The sequence below is a fragment of the Cucurbita moschata genome, unplaced genomic scaffold (assembly GCF_002738365.1).
Source record: "Cucurbita moschata cultivar Rifu unplaced genomic scaffold, Cmos_1.0 Cmo_Scf00041, whole genome shotgun sequence".
Classification (NCBI taxonomy): domain Eukaryota; kingdom Viridiplantae; phylum Streptophyta; class Magnoliopsida; order Cucurbitales; family Cucurbitaceae; genus Cucurbita; species Cucurbita moschata.
Window position 1 is genome coordinate 1308920 of NW_019268557.1, and position 19665 is coordinate 1328584.

The 19665-nt window shown below is 38.2% G+C and overlaps 2 protein-coding genes across 6 annotated transcripts; one reads left to right on the forward strand and one right to left on the reverse strand.

Moving 5' to 3' along the window:
- Positions 1-1229: 1229 nt before the first annotated feature.
- LOC111433003 (protein CNGC15b-like) lies at positions 1230-3823 on the reverse strand. Its single transcript, XM_023069880.1, has 6 exons — positions 3717-3823; positions 3206-3638; positions 2805-3020; positions 2446-2738; positions 2258-2369; positions 1230-2173 (listed from the first exon to the last, which is right to left on the reverse strand). The coding sequence occupies exons 1-6, from the start codon at positions 3740-3742 to the stop codon at positions 1286-1288; spliced, it is 1968 nt and encodes a 655-aa protein (XP_022925648.1). The 5' UTR covers positions 3743-3823; the 3' UTR covers positions 1230-1285.
- Positions 3824-7011: 3188 nt separating this feature from the next.
- On the forward strand, positions 7012-19540 carry LOC111433138 (ethylene-insensitive protein 2-like). Of its 5 annotated transcripts, XM_023070089.1 has the most exons (10): positions 7012-7299; positions 7481-7537; positions 7659-7686; positions 13003-13773; positions 14166-14252; positions 14416-14526; positions 14608-14820; positions 15280-15465; positions 15590-18259; positions 18357-19540. In XM_023070089.1, the coding sequence occupies exons 4-10, from the start codon at positions 13525-13527 to the stop codon at positions 18738-18740; spliced, it is 3900 nt and encodes a 1299-aa protein (XP_022925857.1). In that variant the 5' UTR covers positions 7012-7299; positions 7481-7537; positions 7659-7686; positions 13003-13524; the 3' UTR covers positions 18741-19540. The 5 variants fall into 5 exon arrangements, with proteins under 5 accessions (XP_022925857.1, XP_022925858.1, XP_022925854.1 ...); XM_023070090.1 differs by lacking the exons at positions 7012-7299; positions 7481-7537; positions 7659-7686 and adding an exon at positions 8484-9076 and having other exon boundaries at positions 15283-15465; XM_023070086.1 differs by lacking the exons at positions 7012-7299; positions 7481-7537; positions 7659-7686 and adding an exon at positions 8485-9076.
- The last annotated feature ends 125 nt before the right edge of the window (positions 19541-19665 follow it).

Consider the following 19665-nt stretch of genomic DNA (forward strand, 5'->3'; position numbering starts at 1 on the left):
TTTTGCTGATCTACTTGGAAGTCACTCACACATGAGAGAGAGACAACACAACTAAAGTTTTATTTTTTAAAAATAAATTTTAATTCATCTACTTTTTTTTTAAAATTTTATTAAAAAAAAAAATCAAACATTATCTAAATTATTAATATAAAAGGGAAAAATCAAACATTCTTAAACAAATAATTTGAATTTTAAACCTGGTTTTATATTTAATAATTCAAGTTATTGGGAGTTAAAAGATCAAATTAATCATTTTTTAAAATTATTTATAAAAAAAAACGAATAAACTTTATATAACTTCTAATATGACACGTTTTGAATTAGTAAAGTGTTCATTAGACCACTCAAACCGATGAAGTGTTTTTTTTGACAAAATAAAAGGTTTTAAAAAGTGAAATTAAAAGCATGTTTTTTTTTTTAATTATTGGGACCCATTTTTGTTTTCTTTTTCCAAGGGGTAAAAAAGCCTAAAATATAGTGAAAAAGAAATTCTCTTTTATTTATTTATTTATTTATTTTTTTAATGGTTAGTCATAGAACACAATAAGTCAAACACATAAAAACATATTCCTTTGGAATTGGAATCTCAACTCTTTCATAACCCCACATATTTTCAATTGTCAAATCAATTCCTATTTTTTTCCAAAAAAATAAATATTATTATTATTATTATTATTATTATTATATGAAACCACACATGTTACATCACTTGGGTTGTTTAATCTCATGAAATCATGATTAATGTTATAATATAACTTGTTTATGTCATTTTAATTTGCTAATTAACGTTTAGTCATAAATAAATGTGGGGGAGGGAATCCCTTTTGTAAAGTCAGAGTTGTTTAATGATTTCAATCAATAATACTCAAATTTTGGGAATATTTCTCCTTCATATTAATCCATTTCACCAATAATTAAAAATAAAAATAAAAATTCTAAAATATGATTTGTGTCGACATGTCACATTGGTCAGACAATGGGCTTGAGCCCAAATCATTTTGGAGAGGCTTTTTAGCAATAATCAAAGCCCAATAATACCATGTCAAGTAAATGGGCCTGGGCCGATGACAAGATTATATTTACGTCTCCGTCCCCACCTTAATATAAATATGTTTTCATAATTAATTTTGAAACTCTATTTATTATAGATTTTTATAAGTATAAAAACTATATTGTAATATTAAATTTTGGAAAAAGAAAAATCAGAACAAGATTGAACGTAAGCCACATATAAATTCGAATTAAAATACACATTTAAAAAAAAAAAGCATAATGTTTTTGTTCTTCATCTGTGTTCCACCGAGAAATCAGGTTCAAGTGGCTTCTGCAGCGACCCATGAACGACATTCATCTCGCCGCCATCACAACACCGGCTACTGCCACCACCACCACCACCTCCGACAACCCTCCTACAGTTGTCGGCATACTTCCTAACAACATTAATGTTATTCTTCTTCCCCTCCTTCCGCCGCCGCTTATATCTAAACCACGCTGCTTGTATAAAGCACGCCGCCCACGTCCGCCACTGGTGCGAGTGGAACCTGAAAGTGTACCTAAGCTGCTTACTGTGAAGCCTCCGGAACTGAGCCGCCACGAATTTCAAATCCTCCGCAATGAGCGCGAACCCTTCCACTTCCGTCACGGCCTTCACAGTGCGAGTCGACGACGGTAGCACCGCGGCTGCTCCAGGGTCCAACGCCCATGGAAGTAGCTCCTCGCCACAGAAGTCACTCGGCCCGAGACGGCTCGAATTGAAGAACCCAGTCCGGCCGCCATTCGTGGTGTGGGAATCCAAATGGCCACGGATTATAAACAGCATCTCGTTGACTGGGTCGCCTTCCCGGACCAAGCAGGTATTGGTAGTGCTTAAACAGGGTCTCAACCTTTCGCATATAGCGTCCAACATTCTCTCCTCCATTTCGTCGAACAGGGGAACCTGGCGGACGAGATCGAGGCAGAGATGGCGCTTGATGTCCCGTCGGAGGTCCAGAGGAAGGCCTTTGAGGATGTCTTCTTCGTTTACCCCATGGGTTGCCATCCATCTGAATTGCTCGTATTTTCTCACGCTTTGCTTCAGTTCGTATGGCAGCTGCCTGTGCTGCATCCATTGCTCTGTGTCTCTCCGCCGCACCCTCCACTCTTCTAGCCTCATTGTCGTCGATTGGAGGTAAGTCTGCACCCACCCACAATCATTATCAAACCCAACTACTCAAATTCCAACCAATTTTACTCTATAAGAAGAGGTTAGAGTAATTACTTGCATATTTCCAATAAGAAGAGCGAAAAGAACCAAGCCCACAATCGCAATCACAATGGCGAAATTAATCTCTCCCACATTGCTACTTGTTAGCAAATTTTGTCCTAGAGAGCTGCAAAAACATAGCACGGATTATCTCAAAGTTTCGGGACTGAACTTTACGAGTGATCGGGTATGGAAGTAGGTACCTTAAATTCCTGAGCCCCCACCAAAAACAGTAGAAGTACCTACTGAAAAAGGAGGAAGAAGTTGATGCAAAAGAATCAGAAAAGATGCCAAAATGGAAGAAAGTGGTGGCACTTGGATGACAAAGATTTGAAACATTGGTTGCTTCAAACCAAGCACCTCTGCTTGGATCTCCCACGCCAGCCTTACAACTAAAGAACCCATATCCGCAATCCACCTCCCCCAAGCTGCAAACCTTTTTCCAGCATTCCATTTGTCGTCCTATGGATAAAAGGTACCAACACGACCCCAAAACCTAAACATATATATCCACCACTTAGAATGTTGGACAAAGAACAAGAACAAAGAACAAGTTATTTACGTGGCTTGCAAGCATGAACAGCATTAGGTTATAGACAGCTCCAGCCCATGCCGTTTTCATCAGAGCTCCAGTGGCCTTAATGATCTGTTCAGATAGAGGGAAGATGAGATACAGCCTCAACAGGTACTGGAACAGAATGGAGAACCGAACAAAGTAACTCCATGGGCTCATGTTTGAACCCCTCATCATGTTTGGGATTGCAGCCCATATGAATGCCTGTCCATTCACACCATTAATTAAAATTTGAAATGGTCTAACGTAGGATCAATTGTTAGGATCGCACAATAATGCACATACTCGATCTAGATGAACACAAAGAACAAGTGAGAGAATGCATGAGAAATATTTGTTGAAGATTTATATTGATAACTTCGGTACGTAAGAAGCAGAACGAAAGGGACCTGTGGAAGAGGCAAAGCAGCAGCGAAATGAAGCCAAAACTCGAAACCAAGATAGTTGGCAGCAATCTTAGAAGGGAGACTGACGAGCTCCCCTCTTCCAAAGATCCTGGAGGAGGGAGCTACATAAGCAGTCCTAAACCTCACCACTATGTGGGTTATGTAGAACACATCCGCCATGGATCGAACCACGGTCAGCGCCACGGCGAGCCCTCGGCTGGTTTCGACGCAGACGTCCTCGGTGTTGACAAGGGGCAGGAAGAAGAAGAGAGGGTCCACAAATAGTGAAACCAGACAAGCCACCAGAAAAATCCTGTTCCATGCGTTCAATATGGGCAGTCTTGGATCTAATACCATTCCATCCTCCGCATCCTTCCTTCTCCCTCTCTTTCTCCTCCTCTCTGATTCACCATTTTCAAGCTCTTCCTCTTCGAATCTACACGTCAATCCCCAGACCCATCAAAGATTATACAAACTCTATGAATTCAAACACTAATGATAATATTAATATTACCTTACTGTGACTGATCCCATCTCCATGGACGTGAGAACTCAAACTCGAACTCGAACTAGAATTTTTGAAATTAACCATTATTGGCCATTTAAGCTTTCATGAGCTGAAGAAACTGTGATCCATGGAGGCCCTTTTTTGGTCGTACTAAGTTATTTTATGAGTATCATGTGAAGATCCTAACTTTTTCTTAAAAAATTTCAACCTTTTAGTACTCTAAAAGCCTGATTTCTCTCACTCTTTTCATCTTAGCTTCTCGTCCACTAAAAACCTTGTGAAATTCAATAAATGGGCAGCTGGATGTTGGCCACAGCTTCACATGTTTTCATTTCATGGATCAAAACCAAAAGGGGCAGCTGGGTGTTTCAAATTTTGGAGCTAACTAACAGAAAAAATGGTTGGGGATGAAAGTCTCACCTTCGCTAATCTAAAGAATAATCATGAGTTTATAATCAAGAAATACTATCTCCATTCGTGTCAGGCATTTTGGGAAGTCCAAAACAAAGTCACGAGAACTTATGCTCAAACTAAACAATATCATATCAGTGTAGAGAGTTATATCATTTAAACTTTCAATTTTGTGTCTAGTTATATAATATTAATAATTTTCAAAATATTAATAGGTCAGGTTCACTTAGATTTTTTGAATTGGCATTAGAATTTTAAATAAGAGAATAGAATGATAAGCCTTTTTTTGAAATATTAATTTAATCATCCATTATTTATATCTTATGATATTTAAAAATAAATAAATAAAATGGCACATTTTTAGCATTGGGTCTGCTTTGAAGTGGGCTGCTACTGGATTGGACTGGACTCTCAGTATTAGCCCTTTTTAGGGGCTTCGGCCCATAAAGGGATTCCGAACATTTGGGAAAAGGGCTATTCCTATTCCGAAATGGTTATTCCCATTTCTTCGCATCTCAAGACACATGCCGCTTAACAGCTGCTCCGTACGGATAAAGATATTCATATTCCGGATATTAGTGTACCAAAACCGACGCTGCATTGACCAATATAGTATTTAAATATTTGAAATATTATATATGTAATATGTAATTGATTTAATTAGTATGTTGAATTTAGTGTATATAGTTCAACTTCTTAAATATGTTATCTTGTAACTAAAAAATTAACTTTGAAATGAATTGAAAGGTACGTAATGAAAATTTAAAAATATTATATTCGTCAACTTTTTGTATAGATGTATTTAAATGACTCAATAATTCAATCAATCTAAACTATCCAACTTAAATTCAGTTCGGATTGAGTTAGGTTGAATTTTATTTTTCTTTAGTTTGAGTTGAATTGAATTTAAAAAATAAACGAAAAAATTCGGATTAGATTCACATTTTGTTAGTTGGGTTACAACTCAATTCTGTCTTATCTTACTTTTAAGAGCGATATGAAAATTAAGAATATTCGTGGTTTATAAAGATTTAATATTTGAAATTTATGAGATTTTAGTTATTAAAGACTAGTATAATTTTTTAAAAATAATTATATATAGAAAAAAGAACAACCCGAGTTTGGATTGTGAATTTTATTTGAGTGGTTCTAGTCATCAACCAAATTAACCCCAGATTTGTCCAAAAAAAAAAAATAAATAAATAAATAAATCTTTTTGCCCAAATCTTATCAATTTGCAACTAATTTGGTTTGTTTCAATAATTTTTTTTAAAGACCATAATGGCTTCACTAATTAAGCTTGGTCTAAATTAGCATATGTACGAATTAAATAATGCTGGATTAATTATGTATATAAAGTACATATCTATTTATATAATAGAGTAATAAATAATTATAAAAAATATCATAATATTAATAATTTTAAATGATACTCTTCAACATGTGTCCTCTTAATTATAAACACACTTGTTTTTTTGTTAGATAAAGATTCAATGAACCAACTACTCCTTTTAAGAACATTAACCATATTTGCTTCAAAACCCCATAAATTTCATAAATTTGCATCTTCTCCAATATATATATATATATATATATATATATATATATATATATAATTACTTATTATTGGAGCAATGGCAATCCAAGAAAAATGGAGGGAAAATTCTAATATTTTAAAAAATACTTGTATTTTCAGAAGATAATGGGAGTACAATAAATATATATTTAAGCATTAAAAAAAAATACTAAAGAGCACATGATATGATATGATTCATGGTTAATTAAATGATAAATAATGTGAGGACAATATTATATGTATTTATTTATTGTAAGGCTAAAGTTCAATCAACATGTTTGAGTTTGTTAAATGTTTTTGTGTGGATGTTGATCTGGAAATTGACTTTTGAAATAGGATGATCTAAATTTAGGGTATAATCTTGAATTTTACTAGGTCATATTATTTTAATTAATTACACTCCTATATATATATATGAAATTTGATATTGTTTTTTAAATGTATGCTCGAGAAAATTATAATTATTTTAAAAAAAAATTAAAATAAAATAAGATTTCTTGATCAAAACACGAACATAGTTTTGCAAGTTACCACAGGGGCTCGGTTTGGAAGTAGTAAATTTAATTGAAATTAAAATAAAATAAGGTTTCTTAATCAAAACCCAACCATAGTTTTGCAACTTACCAGGGGCTCGGTTTGGACGTAGTAAATTTAGTTAAAATTAAAATAAAATAAGATCTCTAAATCAAAACCCGACCATAGTTTTGCAACTTACCAGGGGCTCGGTTTGGAAGTAGTAAACTTGGTTGTGTTTAGGGGGTTGAATTTTCTAGGAGATTCGCAAAGTTGTGCATTGAATGAGAAGAGATAACGCCAATTTCGTGGTGCCCACCGCTCTCTTCTCGCTTCGGAACAAACATTTTAATTCTCACCATTTAAAGCAAGTTTAACTCCCTTATTCATCGAATTAATTTATTTATGAACACGTGTTGGGTCTGAAAATATGACTAATTTTGATCGTTCAATCCAAATTATAAATGTTGGGTTGAGTTGTGTTAGATTATTTCCAATTTTGGTTTAATTGAATTTTTTGAAAACGGAAACTTTAGTGGATTTCTAGGTTGATTTTGTTTTCTTTTATGGCGATCAAGTCGGCCAACCTAAAAGTATAATTATAATCAACTTTACCCTATTTTTATTAATGTAAAAAATATTTAACGTTTGTAACCGATATTAGTATGATCTGTGACTCGTGAATATTTAATATTTAAATTTTAAAATAATTAAAAAAAAAACAATGCTATATTCATATTCTGTATATATATATATATTAAGGGAAGAAAGATTGATTTTTATGTGGGCCGGTTTGGAACCTAACAAAGCTGCATTTGGGTAATCTGCAACTGCAAGTTGGTCGTGTTGTTTCTTGACGTGGGTCATCGCCAATTCTGCGGTTGCAGCCCAGCTTCTCTGGTCTCTGCCCGCCAAGTGTTTGATGAAATGCCACAACCAACAAGAAAAAACCTTGACCCTGCCAACCCGCCCATCCTACGCCCAATTCCCAATGTATAATTTCTTCATGGATGCCATCAGCTACACAAGCCGATCTATCCAGTATGGTAATAACTTTTGTTGCTCTTCTGAATGAAGCCCAGACGTCAGGTATAATAATAACTTCTGGGCGTTAACCTGTTTTTGAAGTACGCATGGCTAGAGAGGGCTCGAAGATTATAGAATTAGATACGGTGGGAGTGGAAATTGAGGGGTTTTTGTGCACTTATTTGAAGATTTCTACACTATGTGCTTGTCTTTTTCTTTGACATTTACAACTGTGCTGCTCCAGAACGCAGAGCTATTTATTATAGTTGTTTAAAAAGGCATGGGACGTTGATTCTTATAGGTATGGACAAGTCTTATCTCTTGAACTAACTTTTTGGGCGAGGGATATCTATCTGACATCAACTCACTTCCTTATCCATTTAAGAATTTTTAACTCATATGGGATTTGTTTTCATTTGCAGGTACTTCCAAAGTGCCCAAGAAAACCAGGTGAGTTCTTGCAGATTAACTGCTTCATATCATTCTTTATATATAATCACTCTTACCGCTCTCAAATTAACATCTAAAACCACTGTTAGTAGATTGTTCTCTTGAGTTTTCTTTTAAAATGCATGGGAAGAACTTCCACACTGTTATAAAGAATGTTTCGTTCTCCTCTTCAACCGATGTAGGATCTCACAATCCACTTCTTAGGGGCTAGCGTCCTCGCTGGCACACCGTCCCATTGTATCATTTGTAACCATTCAAATTTACCGCTAGCAGATAATGTTTTTTGGACTTTGTTCCTAGGCTTCGTCTTAAGGTTTTAAAACGTATTTGTTAGGAGAGATTTCTACACTTTTATAAGTAATGTTCGTTCTCTTCTCTAACTAATGTTTGAAGAATGGATTGAGGTAACAAATTCATGGACGTGCTAGTAGCCATGACAGTGTCTAAGTATGGTTTGAATGTCACATTCACGCCGAGTAGAGAAACTATAATTTTTTTAAAAAATTTGACGAAAACATTAAAATATATATATATATATATATATATATATATATATATATATATATATATATATAATATCAAAAGAAAAAAGAAAACTAAATAAAATGTCCAAAGCTGTGTGGAACCATGGCACTAAGAGAATAATTTAATTCATTTTGAGGAATTGAGGGGAAGTTAATTATGAAAGTAATAAAAGAAAAATTAAGGAGGAGAATCTCGAGATTTAATAAATAAAAAATAACAATAAAAGTGAGAAAATCGAGGAAACGAAAACTGTAAAAATTGAAAGAAATTATAATTGTTGTGCCGACACGTCGTTTGGGTTGAAGTTGACCGTACTATTGGGATAATACGCATTCCTAAAGTTGGCTGAAACAAGGAAAAGTAAGCATCATCCGTGAGCTGTCTTCACAAATCCAATGGAAGAAAGGAAGAGATGAAGAACAGAAATTTTCCAGATAAGTTGAGCACAGAGGTTTAGCGAAGAAGAAAAGAAGAAGAAGAAGAACAGAAGAAGAACAGAAGAGAGAGGAGAGAGAAAAATTGGGGGAGTGCGGAGGCTGAGCCTAAACCACTCTCTAACTCTCATCGCCTATAAATCAAAAAGGTTTTAATTTATTGTTGTGGGATTTCTGCACTTTCTCACACACAAACTCTCTCTCGCCGAGATTACCTTCAAACCCCACCAGTTGCTTTTTTCTTATATTTTTCCTTTTCTTTCTCTCTCATCATTCCCCAAAACAACTCTGTTCTTTCTATCTCTCACTTTATATAAAGCTTGTGCAATTAACTCTGTGGCGTTTCTGAAGTATCTATGAGATCTACTATCCAGACTAAATACATGGATTGAATGGGATTTGGCTCAAATAAAGCGAGAAACGGAAACCAGGTGATTAACACAAGGAAGAAGAACAATTTTCAAACCCTACCTTTTCTTTTCCAGCTTCGTGTGGGTTTGTTTCGTTTTTTAGTTTCTTTTCAGCGCTGTCAATGATATGTTTCGAAATCCGTGCTAATGAAGCTTCCCTTTTACTTCTTTTTACTTCTTTGTCATCTTCGACTTGCATCGGATCCGTGGTTTTTTTCAATTTTATTATTCTGATCTTCCTTTTTAGTGGCGAATTTGTTATGGGATACTGGGTTGGGATTTATTTGAGCTGTTTTTGATTTGTGCACTGCAATTTTTGTCATGCCTTTGTTGTGTTTGATGAAAGTCCTTGGTGATTTTTGACTGTCTAGGGTTTGAATTGTTAGGCTTTCAGTAATTGAGCTACTACGACTGCAATGGCAGCTATGGTTGTTGACTTTCTTCAGGGAAGAAAGAGGGTGTGGGGGATTTGGGGCTATGGCAGGCTTATTTATTAGTAGGATTACTCATGGTTGTGAACATACTTCTGGAATGCTCTTACCTCCGTAAATCAAGCGTTTATTAAAGATTGCTACACTGACTTTCTTGAATATTACTCTTTCTTATACATGTGGGTTTTTTCAGTTTGTTTAATCAATATCTATCTTGATTCCCAAATATTTCATGCTATATGTCACAATTGCTGTTTCTTGGTAGCGGATTTGGCGATTGTGCGGCACTCACTCTCTGCACTGAGTGAGTCAAGCCAACTTCAGATCACATTGTCTACGGTCGGGCAACGTGTATGCAAACCTTGGGCCCCATTTGAAGAGTAGATTTTAGAAAATGGGAGAGAGAGGTTTTGTAAAAAGAGTTTTGAAAGCGAGAATGAGAGAGAGATTGAGAATGGTGTTATATAGCATGCAAGCAAAAAGGCAACAACAATGGTTTAAACAGTATAAACTTTTCGGGCAGGGAGAATTTGACAACTAGTCGCATCTCCCTATAGTACATTTTGAGGCATTTTATGTCTACCAGGCGTAACCATGATTTCGCTGAAACGCCATACTTTTAGAGGAAACATGAAAGAGATAATACAACATGAAAGCAGTAAATGAAAGCTTAAAGTAGTACAAGGCAAAGGGTTTCAGCGTGTAATAGGCATGCGGCCATGGGCAACACGCCTTAGACAAGCATGATCGTGGCATCCTCCCCCAGTTAATTGGTTGACGTCCCTGTCAACCATCTCATTTCTTCAATCTCAGCAATTTGAGGTGCGGCTGTCTTCAGGTCGTCGGCACGTTCCCAGCTGATTTCTTCTTCTGGTAGTCCTTTCCACTTAACTAAAAATTCCTGTAAGTTGTGCTTTAGTTTGCCAATGCGATGGGTTCACTTGGCTAAAATCTCTTCTACTTCCTTTTTACTCGAGTCCTTCATCATCACTGTGGGTCGTGTCACTTGGCTGCGTTGATGGTCGTCGTGGTCTGGATGATACGGTTTTAGGTTACTTACATGGATGACGGGGTAAATTCTCATCCATGTAGGTAGTTGGAGACGATATGAAGTCCTTCCGACTTTCTCAATGACTTCAATTGGTCCCTCATACTTTCGCACTAGTCGATGGTCCCGATTCCCACGGAATCTAAATTGTTCTGATCTCAGCCTGATCATAACTTGGTCACCAGCCTGAAACTCTAATGATCTTTGTTTTTGGTCTGCCCACTTCTTCATTCTTCGTTCTTCGTGAGGCTTTCTCCAAGTACACTCGTGCTATTTTAGAGGTTTGCTTCCACTCTTTGGTGAAGTTGTACGCTTGAGGGCTTCTCCCAGCATAGGGGTGGTCAATAACATGGGGCATAACTGGTTGTCTACCACATACTATTTCAAGAGGGGTTTTTCTTGTCGACGAGCTTTGTTGGCAATTGAAGCTAAACTGAGCAACATCAAGCATTTGTACCCAGTTCTTCTGTCGTGCATCGATGAAATAACGTAAGAACTCCTCAAGCATACCGTTGATCCTTTCAGTTTGTTCGTCAGTTTGGGGGTGATAACTCGAAGAGACGTTTATCGACCCAATAGCTTGAACAACTCGGTCCAAAAGGTCCCTATGAATCTCGGATCACGATCACTGATAATGCTAGTGGGAATGCCCCACAACTTGATTACGTGTCGAAAGAATAGTTGTGCGGTCGCTTCAGCAGAGCATGACTTGGGAGGTGGGATGAATGTGGCATATTTAGAGAACCTGTCGACGATGACCAAGATGGACTCCATTTCTCCTACCTTGGGGAGGTGTGTGATAAAATCTAGAGAAACACTTTCCCACGATCGGGAAGTGACCGGTAAAGGTTCTAGTAGTTTCGCAATTTTGTTTCGCTCAACCTTGTTTTGTTGGCAGATACGACAAGTCTTTGTAAACTGTGTCGCATTGTCGCGGAGGTTCGGCCAATAGTGCCCCTTTTTAGGAGGGCATAGGTTCTCTGCCACCCGTTGTGGCCCGCCCAAGATGTGTCGTGGCATTCTTTAAGTAAGAGTCTCCTTAGGTTCCCCGAATGGGGAACGTAAAGACAATTTTCCTTGGTGAAGAGTAAATTGTCCTTGACCCAAAACTAGCGAGTCTTCCCCTCTCTGGCTAGCTGCATGATGGCCTGGGTGGCCGGGTCTTTGGCTAGGTGTTCTTTAATACTTTCTCGTATTGTTCCGCTCAGCTTACTTGCTTGTAGATGAGCTAACATGCACAAAGCTGCATGTTCGCTCTTCCAACTTAAGGCATTTGCAGCTTGATTTGCTTTACTTGGCCTGTGTTCGAACTGAAAGTTGAATTTTGCCACACATTCTTGCCAACGCGCTTGTTTCGACGACAACTTGGGTTGGTCAAAGAAGTGACAAATGGAACTGTTTTCTGTCTTGGCTACAAACTTAGCTCCGAGGAGGTACTGTCTCCAAGCTCGTAAACAGTGGACTACTGCCAACATTTTTTTCTTGGATGCTGCATACCTTCTTTCTGCCTCATTTAGCTTCCGACTCTTGTATGCAATGGGGTGTCCCTCTTGCAGTAGGACGCCCCCTAGGGCGAAGTCTGATGCATCCGTTTCGACTTTGAAGGGTTTTGTCACGTCGGCAATTCCCAAAACTGGCCCTTCCATTATAGCGTTCTTTAAGTTGTTGAAGGCTTCTTGACAACATGGAGTCCAACTCCACTTGTTTCCCTTCTTTAGTAGTTCAGTCAAGGGACCTGCGCGCTTTGAGAATCCTTCAACGAACCGTCGATAACAATTGTCGTTTCTTGGCAACGGATTTGACGATTGTGCGACACTCACTTTCAGTACTGAGTGAGGCAAGCCAATTTCGGATCACATTGCCTATGGTCAGGCAACGTTTATTCAAACCTCTGATTTGAAGAGAAGATTTTAGAAAAGAATGGAGAGAGGTTTTGTAAAGAGAGTTTTGAAAGCAAGAATGAGAGAGAGATTGAGAGTGGTGTTATATAGTATGCAAGCAAAAAGGCAACAACAACGGCTTAAACAGTACATAACTTTTCGAGTAGGGAGAATTTGACAACTAGTCGCTTCCCCCTATAGTACATTTTGAGGCATTTCATGTCTACCAAGTGTAGCCATGATTTCGCCGTGTAATGGGCATGTGACTATGGACAACATGAAAGCAGTAAAGGAAAGCGGTAAAGTAGTACAAGGCAAAGGGTTTCGGCGTGTAACGGGCATGTGGCCATGGACAACATGCCTTGAACAAGCATGACCGTGACACTATGCACGATTTCAGATTTTTTGTTAATAGCAAAATTTGGATTCCGAAGTTTCAGCGTTTCTACTTTATGATTGTAATTTTGAAATCCGATCATCTATTGTTTTTCCGAATGCAATGCATAAACACTAAAACTATTTTCTTCTGCATTACAGCTCTCTCTTCATCTTGTTTTGATTCTGATGGATATCATTTTATTGATTTAGGTCATAGTGAGCATTGGAGGAGGTGGCTGTTGTATCAGGATCTGTTCTATCGGTGAAAGTAGAATATTCGTTTTTGAGCAGGGTAGTATATTACAGATCAAAGTTCTTCTTTTCTGGGTTGAGCTCTCTTATTTGTTTGGAACTGTCAGTAAATTGATAGGGTACTCTATAGTGGCTAACCACAGCCACGATTCCAGGATTTTTATGATATTAGGACTGAGGGATTGATGACAAAAAATGTGCTAAAATGATATTATTGGGCCAATCATGGGTGAACATGTTATATTTGCAAAATATGATTGAACAGGGGGGTTGTTTACGATGAATGGAACTTTTTATTGTGGAAATTGTTACTTTCCAGTGAAAGAGAGGCGAATGGTTGTAGTTGTAGGAAACACGAACAGCTGTGATGTAAATTTTTTATCTTGGTGCTTATCAGGAAGTCTGTAGTTTCCTGGACTTGTTAGCCACGCTTTAACACTGATCTATCAGACTATTTTGTGGGAATTCCCCATTTACACCATGGAATCTACGTCATTGCATACAACTCATGGATCAGGCACTATTCCTCGATTTATACCTTTCATTGCACCTGCACTTCTGGTTTCGATAAGTTATGTTGACCCTGGAAAGTGGGCTGCAACTGTGGAAGGAGGAGCACGGTTTGGGTTTGATCTGTTTGTGTTAGTGCTTCTTCTCAATCTTGCTGCTATTTTGTGCCAGTATCTCTCTGCTAGCATTGGCGTGGTCACTGGAAGAGGTCTTGCCCAGGTATAATTTATGTGTCTTCAAGGCTTCAGTACTTTTACCAATGAAGTGAATCTATTGTTCTTTTCTTGTATTTAAATCAGTGGTCTATGTTATATGAGCGGTGTATCTCCCTTGCCTTTTGTACATATGTTACTGTTTTAGGCGTCTACCAAGCAGCTTTTATCTGAAAATCAGTCTGTTGACCGATATTGGTTACCCTCAAGAACTGTACTCATCTGTTATGTTTGAAACATTAGGTTTTAACCTTCACTTTCTGCCTCTTTCATTTTGTTCTGTGCCATGGTATAGGCTGATTTCTGTTATTTTTTATTTCATTACTTGACTGCTCGTTGCTAAATGTTATGGGAAATTGATAATTTTTTTCCTGTTTTCTTCTGTTGATACCACCAAAGATTTGCAGCGAGGAGTACGATAAGTGTACATGCATATTTCTGGGAATTCAAGCAGAGGCTTCGGTGATTCTGTTAGACCTTACTATGGTAATTTTATTTTGTTTCTGCTAACTTATTCAAGCCAACCCGTGATTCAATTTTGATAAGAGAAATTTCTAGTGGAGAATGGTCTAATTCAATCATGTTTTAACTCTTAGGATTTGGAAACTAACTTCATTATAAGACTAATATGCATTTACAAACGTACTAGATCTTGGGCATTTCACATGGACTTAATCTTCTGCTTGGATGGGACCTCTTCACCTGTGTTCTTTTGACGGGTGTTGCTTCTGCTTTATGTCCCCCTTTTGCCGACCTTCTGGTAAGCGAAACTTTTAATCACAATCATTTGTAATTTTCCCTTTGATGTAATTCATTACCTCAATGCGTTTCTATTTTCTAGGAAGATAGCAAGGCGAAGTTCCTGTATATATGCATGGCGGGGTTTATACTGATCTCTTTGGTTCTTGGAGTACTAATCAGTCAACCTGAAATCCCACTTTCCATGAATCTCACGCTGACACGGTTAAATGGGGAAAGTGCCTTTACTCTTATGAGTCTTCTCGGAGCAAGTGTCATGCCTCACAATTTTTATGTCCATTCTTCTATTGTGCTGGTACTTCTCATTTCTTCTCTCGCTATTTGTCTGTCTTTGCTTGAGCTTAAAACTGCAAAATGTCTTACTTTTCCCAGTCAATGTGTATGAGCGAACAAGGACAGTCAAAAAGAGATGTTTTTTTGCGTACCAATATCTTAAGATTAGGATGTCGTTCGGGGCAGTTCATTTAGACCCGAACTTCTGGGATTGAATGCTCCATGCTAGAAAAGTTTGCTGATATGCTCCATGCTAACTCATACTTACGTTCCACAGTTCCTAATTTTTCAGCATCTAGATTCCTCTAAATGTTTGCTGATATAATAGTGCCTTGAATGTGAAAAACTTGTATCCTTCGTTCCTAATTTTAAGCATCTAGATTTCTCTTTTACTCTGCAAGGGAAAAAACTTCCATTTTTCATGTTATAAATTTGGACGTCTTTATTTCCTTTGTAATGCTTTTCCAATATTTTCTTGCAGCAGCACCAGAGTCCGCCAAATGTTTCCAAAGAAGTTTTGTGTCATAATCATTTGTTTGCCATTTTCTGCATATTCAGTGGAATTTATGTGGTGAATAATGTCCTGATGAACTCAGCTGCAAATGTATTCTATAGCAGTGGCCTTGCTTTGCACACCTTTCCAGATGCATTATCTCTAATGGAGCAGGTGTTTTAGAGCCCCCCCTTCCTCTTTTCTAATTTTTTTTTTTCTTGTTTACATGCTACATTAGCACAGTATTACACTATGATGAGTATTGATCTTATTCCCTACTTCCCCCCAAATTATGCAGGTATTTAGGAGCCCAGTGGTATATGTTCTCTTCTTACTTGTTCTGTTTATATCAAATCAAATCACGGCACTCACATGGAGTCTCGGTGGTCAACTCGTCCTGACTAATTTCTTAAAATTAGATATTCCTGGTTGGCTCCATTGTGCTACAATTAGGATCATTGCCATTATTCCAGCACTTTGTTGTGTCTGGAGTTCAGGAGCTGAAGGGATGTATCAGCTTCTTATATTTTCTCAGGTTATGGTTGCTCTATTGCTTCCATCTTCTGTGATTCCCCTCTATCGTATTGCTTCATCAAGACCAATAATGGGTGCCTTCAAAACATCGCAGCTCGTGGAATTCATTGCAATTGCTATCTTTATTGGAATATTAGGACTGAAAATTATATTTGTTATAGAGATGATATTTGGTAACAGTGATTGGGCATTAAATATGAGGTGGAGCATGGGGAGTGGTATGTCAATCCCATATGTGATTCTTCTTATTACTGCTTGTTCATCGTTTTGTCTGATGCTATGGTTGGCTGCTACCCCATTAAAGTCTGCCACTACGATTGCCCAATTAGATACTCAAGTATTGAAATGGGATATACCACAGGTCATTCCTGATTCAGCTGCAGAGAGAGAAGACATAGATTTGGGGAAAAGTTCATACAGTGCAGAACCTGTAGAAAGTCATTCAGACTTGTCTGCTGCAAAGTTTGATTTTGGTTTGCCTGAAAATATTATGGAACCTGATCAGATGCTTGGTTCAGTTAATCAAAGTGAGAATCGATCTATTAGTGTTGCTCAAAGCTCCCTAAAATATGTACCAGATGAACTTGAATCCACTGAGGAGATAGTCTCGTCCTTAGCTGTGACTCATGATGTTCCTGATCAAACATTGGCTGACAAAAAGGTCTTAAAAATTGACTCAGTGGAGCCCATTGAAAAGACTGTTGGACTGGATGGTGACTTACGTTCGGAGAAGGATGATTATGAAGTTGATAACTGGGAGGCTGAAGAGTCCTTGAAAGAGATCTCTGGGAGTATACCATCTTCAACATCTGAGGGTCCTGGATCTTTTAGAAGTATCGGTGGGAAAAGCGAAGAAGGAGGTGGGACTGGCACTGGTAGTCTTTCAAGGTTGGCTGGACTTGGACGTGCTGCAAGGCGCCAACTAACTGCAATTCTTGATGAGTTTTGGGGACAATTATATGATTTTCATGGAGTGGCCACTCAAAATGCTAAGGTTAAGAAACTAGATTTGTTGCTGGGAATTGATTCGAAACTCGTAACTTCCTCTCTGAAATTGGATGCTGTTGGAAAAGATTTTCCTTTCTCATCACCTCTTGGAAGCAAAGCATCTGATCCAATTCCTTCAGGTCTATACGACTCCCCGAAGAGTCACAGGGTACAAAGTAGTTTAGAATCATCCTATGGGATACAAAAGGGGCATCAACCATTGTGGTCTAACCACATCCAGCATTTGGATGCATATATGAATCAATCTAGCCATAATGGTTTTGACTCTGGAGTGAAGCGCTATTCTAGTTTGCGCAGTTTACCTTCTTCAGAGAGTTGGGATTATCAGCCTGCCACAGTTCATGGCTATCAGTTTAATTACCTGAGTAGAATGGCCAAGGACAAAATTTCTGGTAACTTGAATGGTCAGTTGGATTCATCAGGCTCTAAATATCATACCTTGGGTGGTGCTGGTGGTGCAAGCTTGCGAGACTCGGTTGCATTTGCGATGGGTCAAAAGTTACAAAATGGCTTGGGTGCTTGTCAGGCCCCTTCCCCTGGATTCTCTAACTTTGCGGTATCCAGGAATCCTGCTTCTGAATCCGAGAGGCAATATTATGATCTTTCTCCTTCTGGAACTGGTGAGAATTTGTCAAGTGTATCTAATACAAAGAAATACCATAGCTTGCCCGATATTCACCGGGATCAGCATGTATCAGATAAGAGTTCTCAGTGGGATAATATGACTGGTTATGGATCATCTATTGGTAGAATAACATCTCGTGGAGTGTCCTACACAAATTCTGGATCAAGATCAGTTGCTCCATTAGCATTTGATGAACTTTCTCCGTCGAATGTCTACCGTGGTGCTTTATCACCACAAATGAATCCTCCTTTGGATTCTGGATCTTTCTGGTCTAGACAGCCTTCTGAGCAATTTGGCATGGATAAAAATAGCAACTCTGAGAGTAGAGGCATTGGGAAGCTGCTGCATTCAATTAGTCATGAAGCCTCTTTTGTTGTGAATTCAGAGGCCAGACTTCTCCAGTCCTTCAGAGACTGCATTGTCAGACTTCTGAAATTGGAAGGATCAGAGTGGTTGTTTGGGCAAAGTGATGGTGCTGATGAGGAACTAATTGATTGTGTAGCTGCAAGGGAGAAATTTCTTTATGACGCTGAGGCTGGGGAGATGAATCGGGGGGTCCGTATGAAAGAATCTCCTTCATTTTCTCCTGATAGGAGGTCGGTTTCTGGAATGAAGAATGGTACAAACTCTACAAACGTTTCTATATCCTCAGTATCTCATTGTGGGGAGGGTTGTATTTGGAGATCAGATTTGATTGTAAGTTTTGGTGTATGGTGCATTCACCGAATTCTGGATCTCTCACTTATGGAAAGTCGGCCAGAACTATGGGGAAAATATACTTACGTACTAAATCGTCTCCAGGTACACGTCGAGTATTTTTCTGTATCAATAACATGCTTTATTTTTCTCAGCTTTTGACACTCTAATTTTGTGAACTCTAATGGCAACACGCTTTCAGGGCATTATTGATCCTGCATTTTCAAAGCCTCGTATACCAATGCCGCCATGCTTCTGCCTTCAAATTCCTCAAGCATTTCAGCAGAGGTCAAGCCCACAAATTGCAAACGGAATGTTGCCTCCTGCTGCAAAACCTGGCAAGGGAAAATGCACCACTGCCGCAATGCTTCTGGATATGGTCAAGGATGTGGAGATTGCTATCTCTTGCAGAAAGGGCCGAACTGGTACAGCTGTAGGCGATGTAGCGTTCCCAAAGGGGAAGGAGAACTTGGCATCCGTCCTCAAACGCTACAAGCGGCGGTTAACCAATAAGCCTGTTGCCACTCATGAAGTATCATCTATATCGCGCAAGCTTCCAGCAACATCCGTTCCTTATAGCTCATAGCATTTACTAAAACATGGCGATCAGATCACCCAGCTGTTTAATTTTGGAAAGCAGCTCATGGTTTGGAACGAGATGCCACCGTCTTGGTCTCACTCACTCTATCTCGAAACATGTATCAATGCCTTTTGCTGCAAATTTTCTTCCCATATGTTGAAGTATGGATAGGATGTGACTGAATGGACCTTTAGTTGCTGCAAAACTCAAGGAAACTAGTGCAAACTCACTCACATGGAAAGTTGATTGTTGTTGTGATGGTTGCACCAGTTACTTGTGTCAAAAGTAACTGCTGGAGAGATGACCTGAAAAGTTGAAAAATGTTAGTATATAGCAGACAGAGCTAATGTGCTGTATATATTGTCTGTGCAAAACTTTATGATCATTTCAAAAATGCCTTTCCACAAAGGTATTCCAGTCTGCCTGCCTTCTAGCTGATGGGGCTACTTCCTTTTGTTTCCCGTGTCGTCATCGTCGTCAACGAGTCGAAAGACAACTAGATCCTCTCGAGTTTATGAGTGTGCTTGTTTTGTCAAATTCAGATCATCTGAATTGGTTCATATCTAGATGTTTCAGTCAGTTTCTGGGTTTTCTTCTCTTTTTAGCCCCCCATTTCCTTCTTTTGAACGTTTCTAGGCAGCTACTGCAATGTTCTGAGGTTCAAAATCCTGTTGGTTTATCATAATGTCGATGGAATAATGCTTGAATGACAATTCTCAAAACTGCCCACTTGGGGGTTTGGTTCCTCTGTTGAGGAGACATTGGTATTAATAATGGAACCTCTCTCAGTTCATTTGCTGTGGAAACATGATATCTTTTTTCTTTTTCTTTTTTTTTAATGTATTTCGAGAATATATGGAATTCTATTGATGGTTGAGTTAGGCTCAACTTGGTTTTGATCTTGATTTTTTTTTTTTTTTTTTTTTTTTGG

What these genes read in the sequence shown, in the direction of transcription:
- LOC111433003 (XM_023069880.1), bottom strand. Translation starts at nt 3,742, where the DNA reads ATGGAGATGGGATCAGTCACAGTAAG. An exon ending in CTGCTTTGCCTCTTCCACAG is followed by an intron (nt 3,021 to 3,205) that starts GTCCCTTTCGTT and finishes GTGAATGGACAG; the next exon opens with GCATTCATATGGGCTGCAAT. An exon ending in TGTTCATGCTTGCAAGCCAC is followed by an intron (nt 2,739 to 2,804) that starts GTAAATAACTTG and finishes ATATATGTTTAG; the next exon opens with GTTTTGGGGTCGTGTTGGTA.
- LOC111433138 (XM_023070089.1), top strand. Translation starts at nt 13,525, where the DNA reads ATGGAATCTACGTCATTGCATACAACTCATGGATCAGGCACTATTCCT. An exon ending in CCCCTTTTGCCGACCTTCTG is followed by an intron (nt 14,527 to 14,607) that starts GTAAGCGAAACT and finishes TCTATTTTCTAG; the next exon opens with GAAGATAGCAAGGCGAAGTT. An exon ending in ACGTACTAAATCGTCTCCAG is followed by an intron (nt 18,260 to 18,356) that starts GTACACGTCGAG and finishes ACACGCTTTCAG; the next exon opens with GGCATTATTGATCCTGCATT.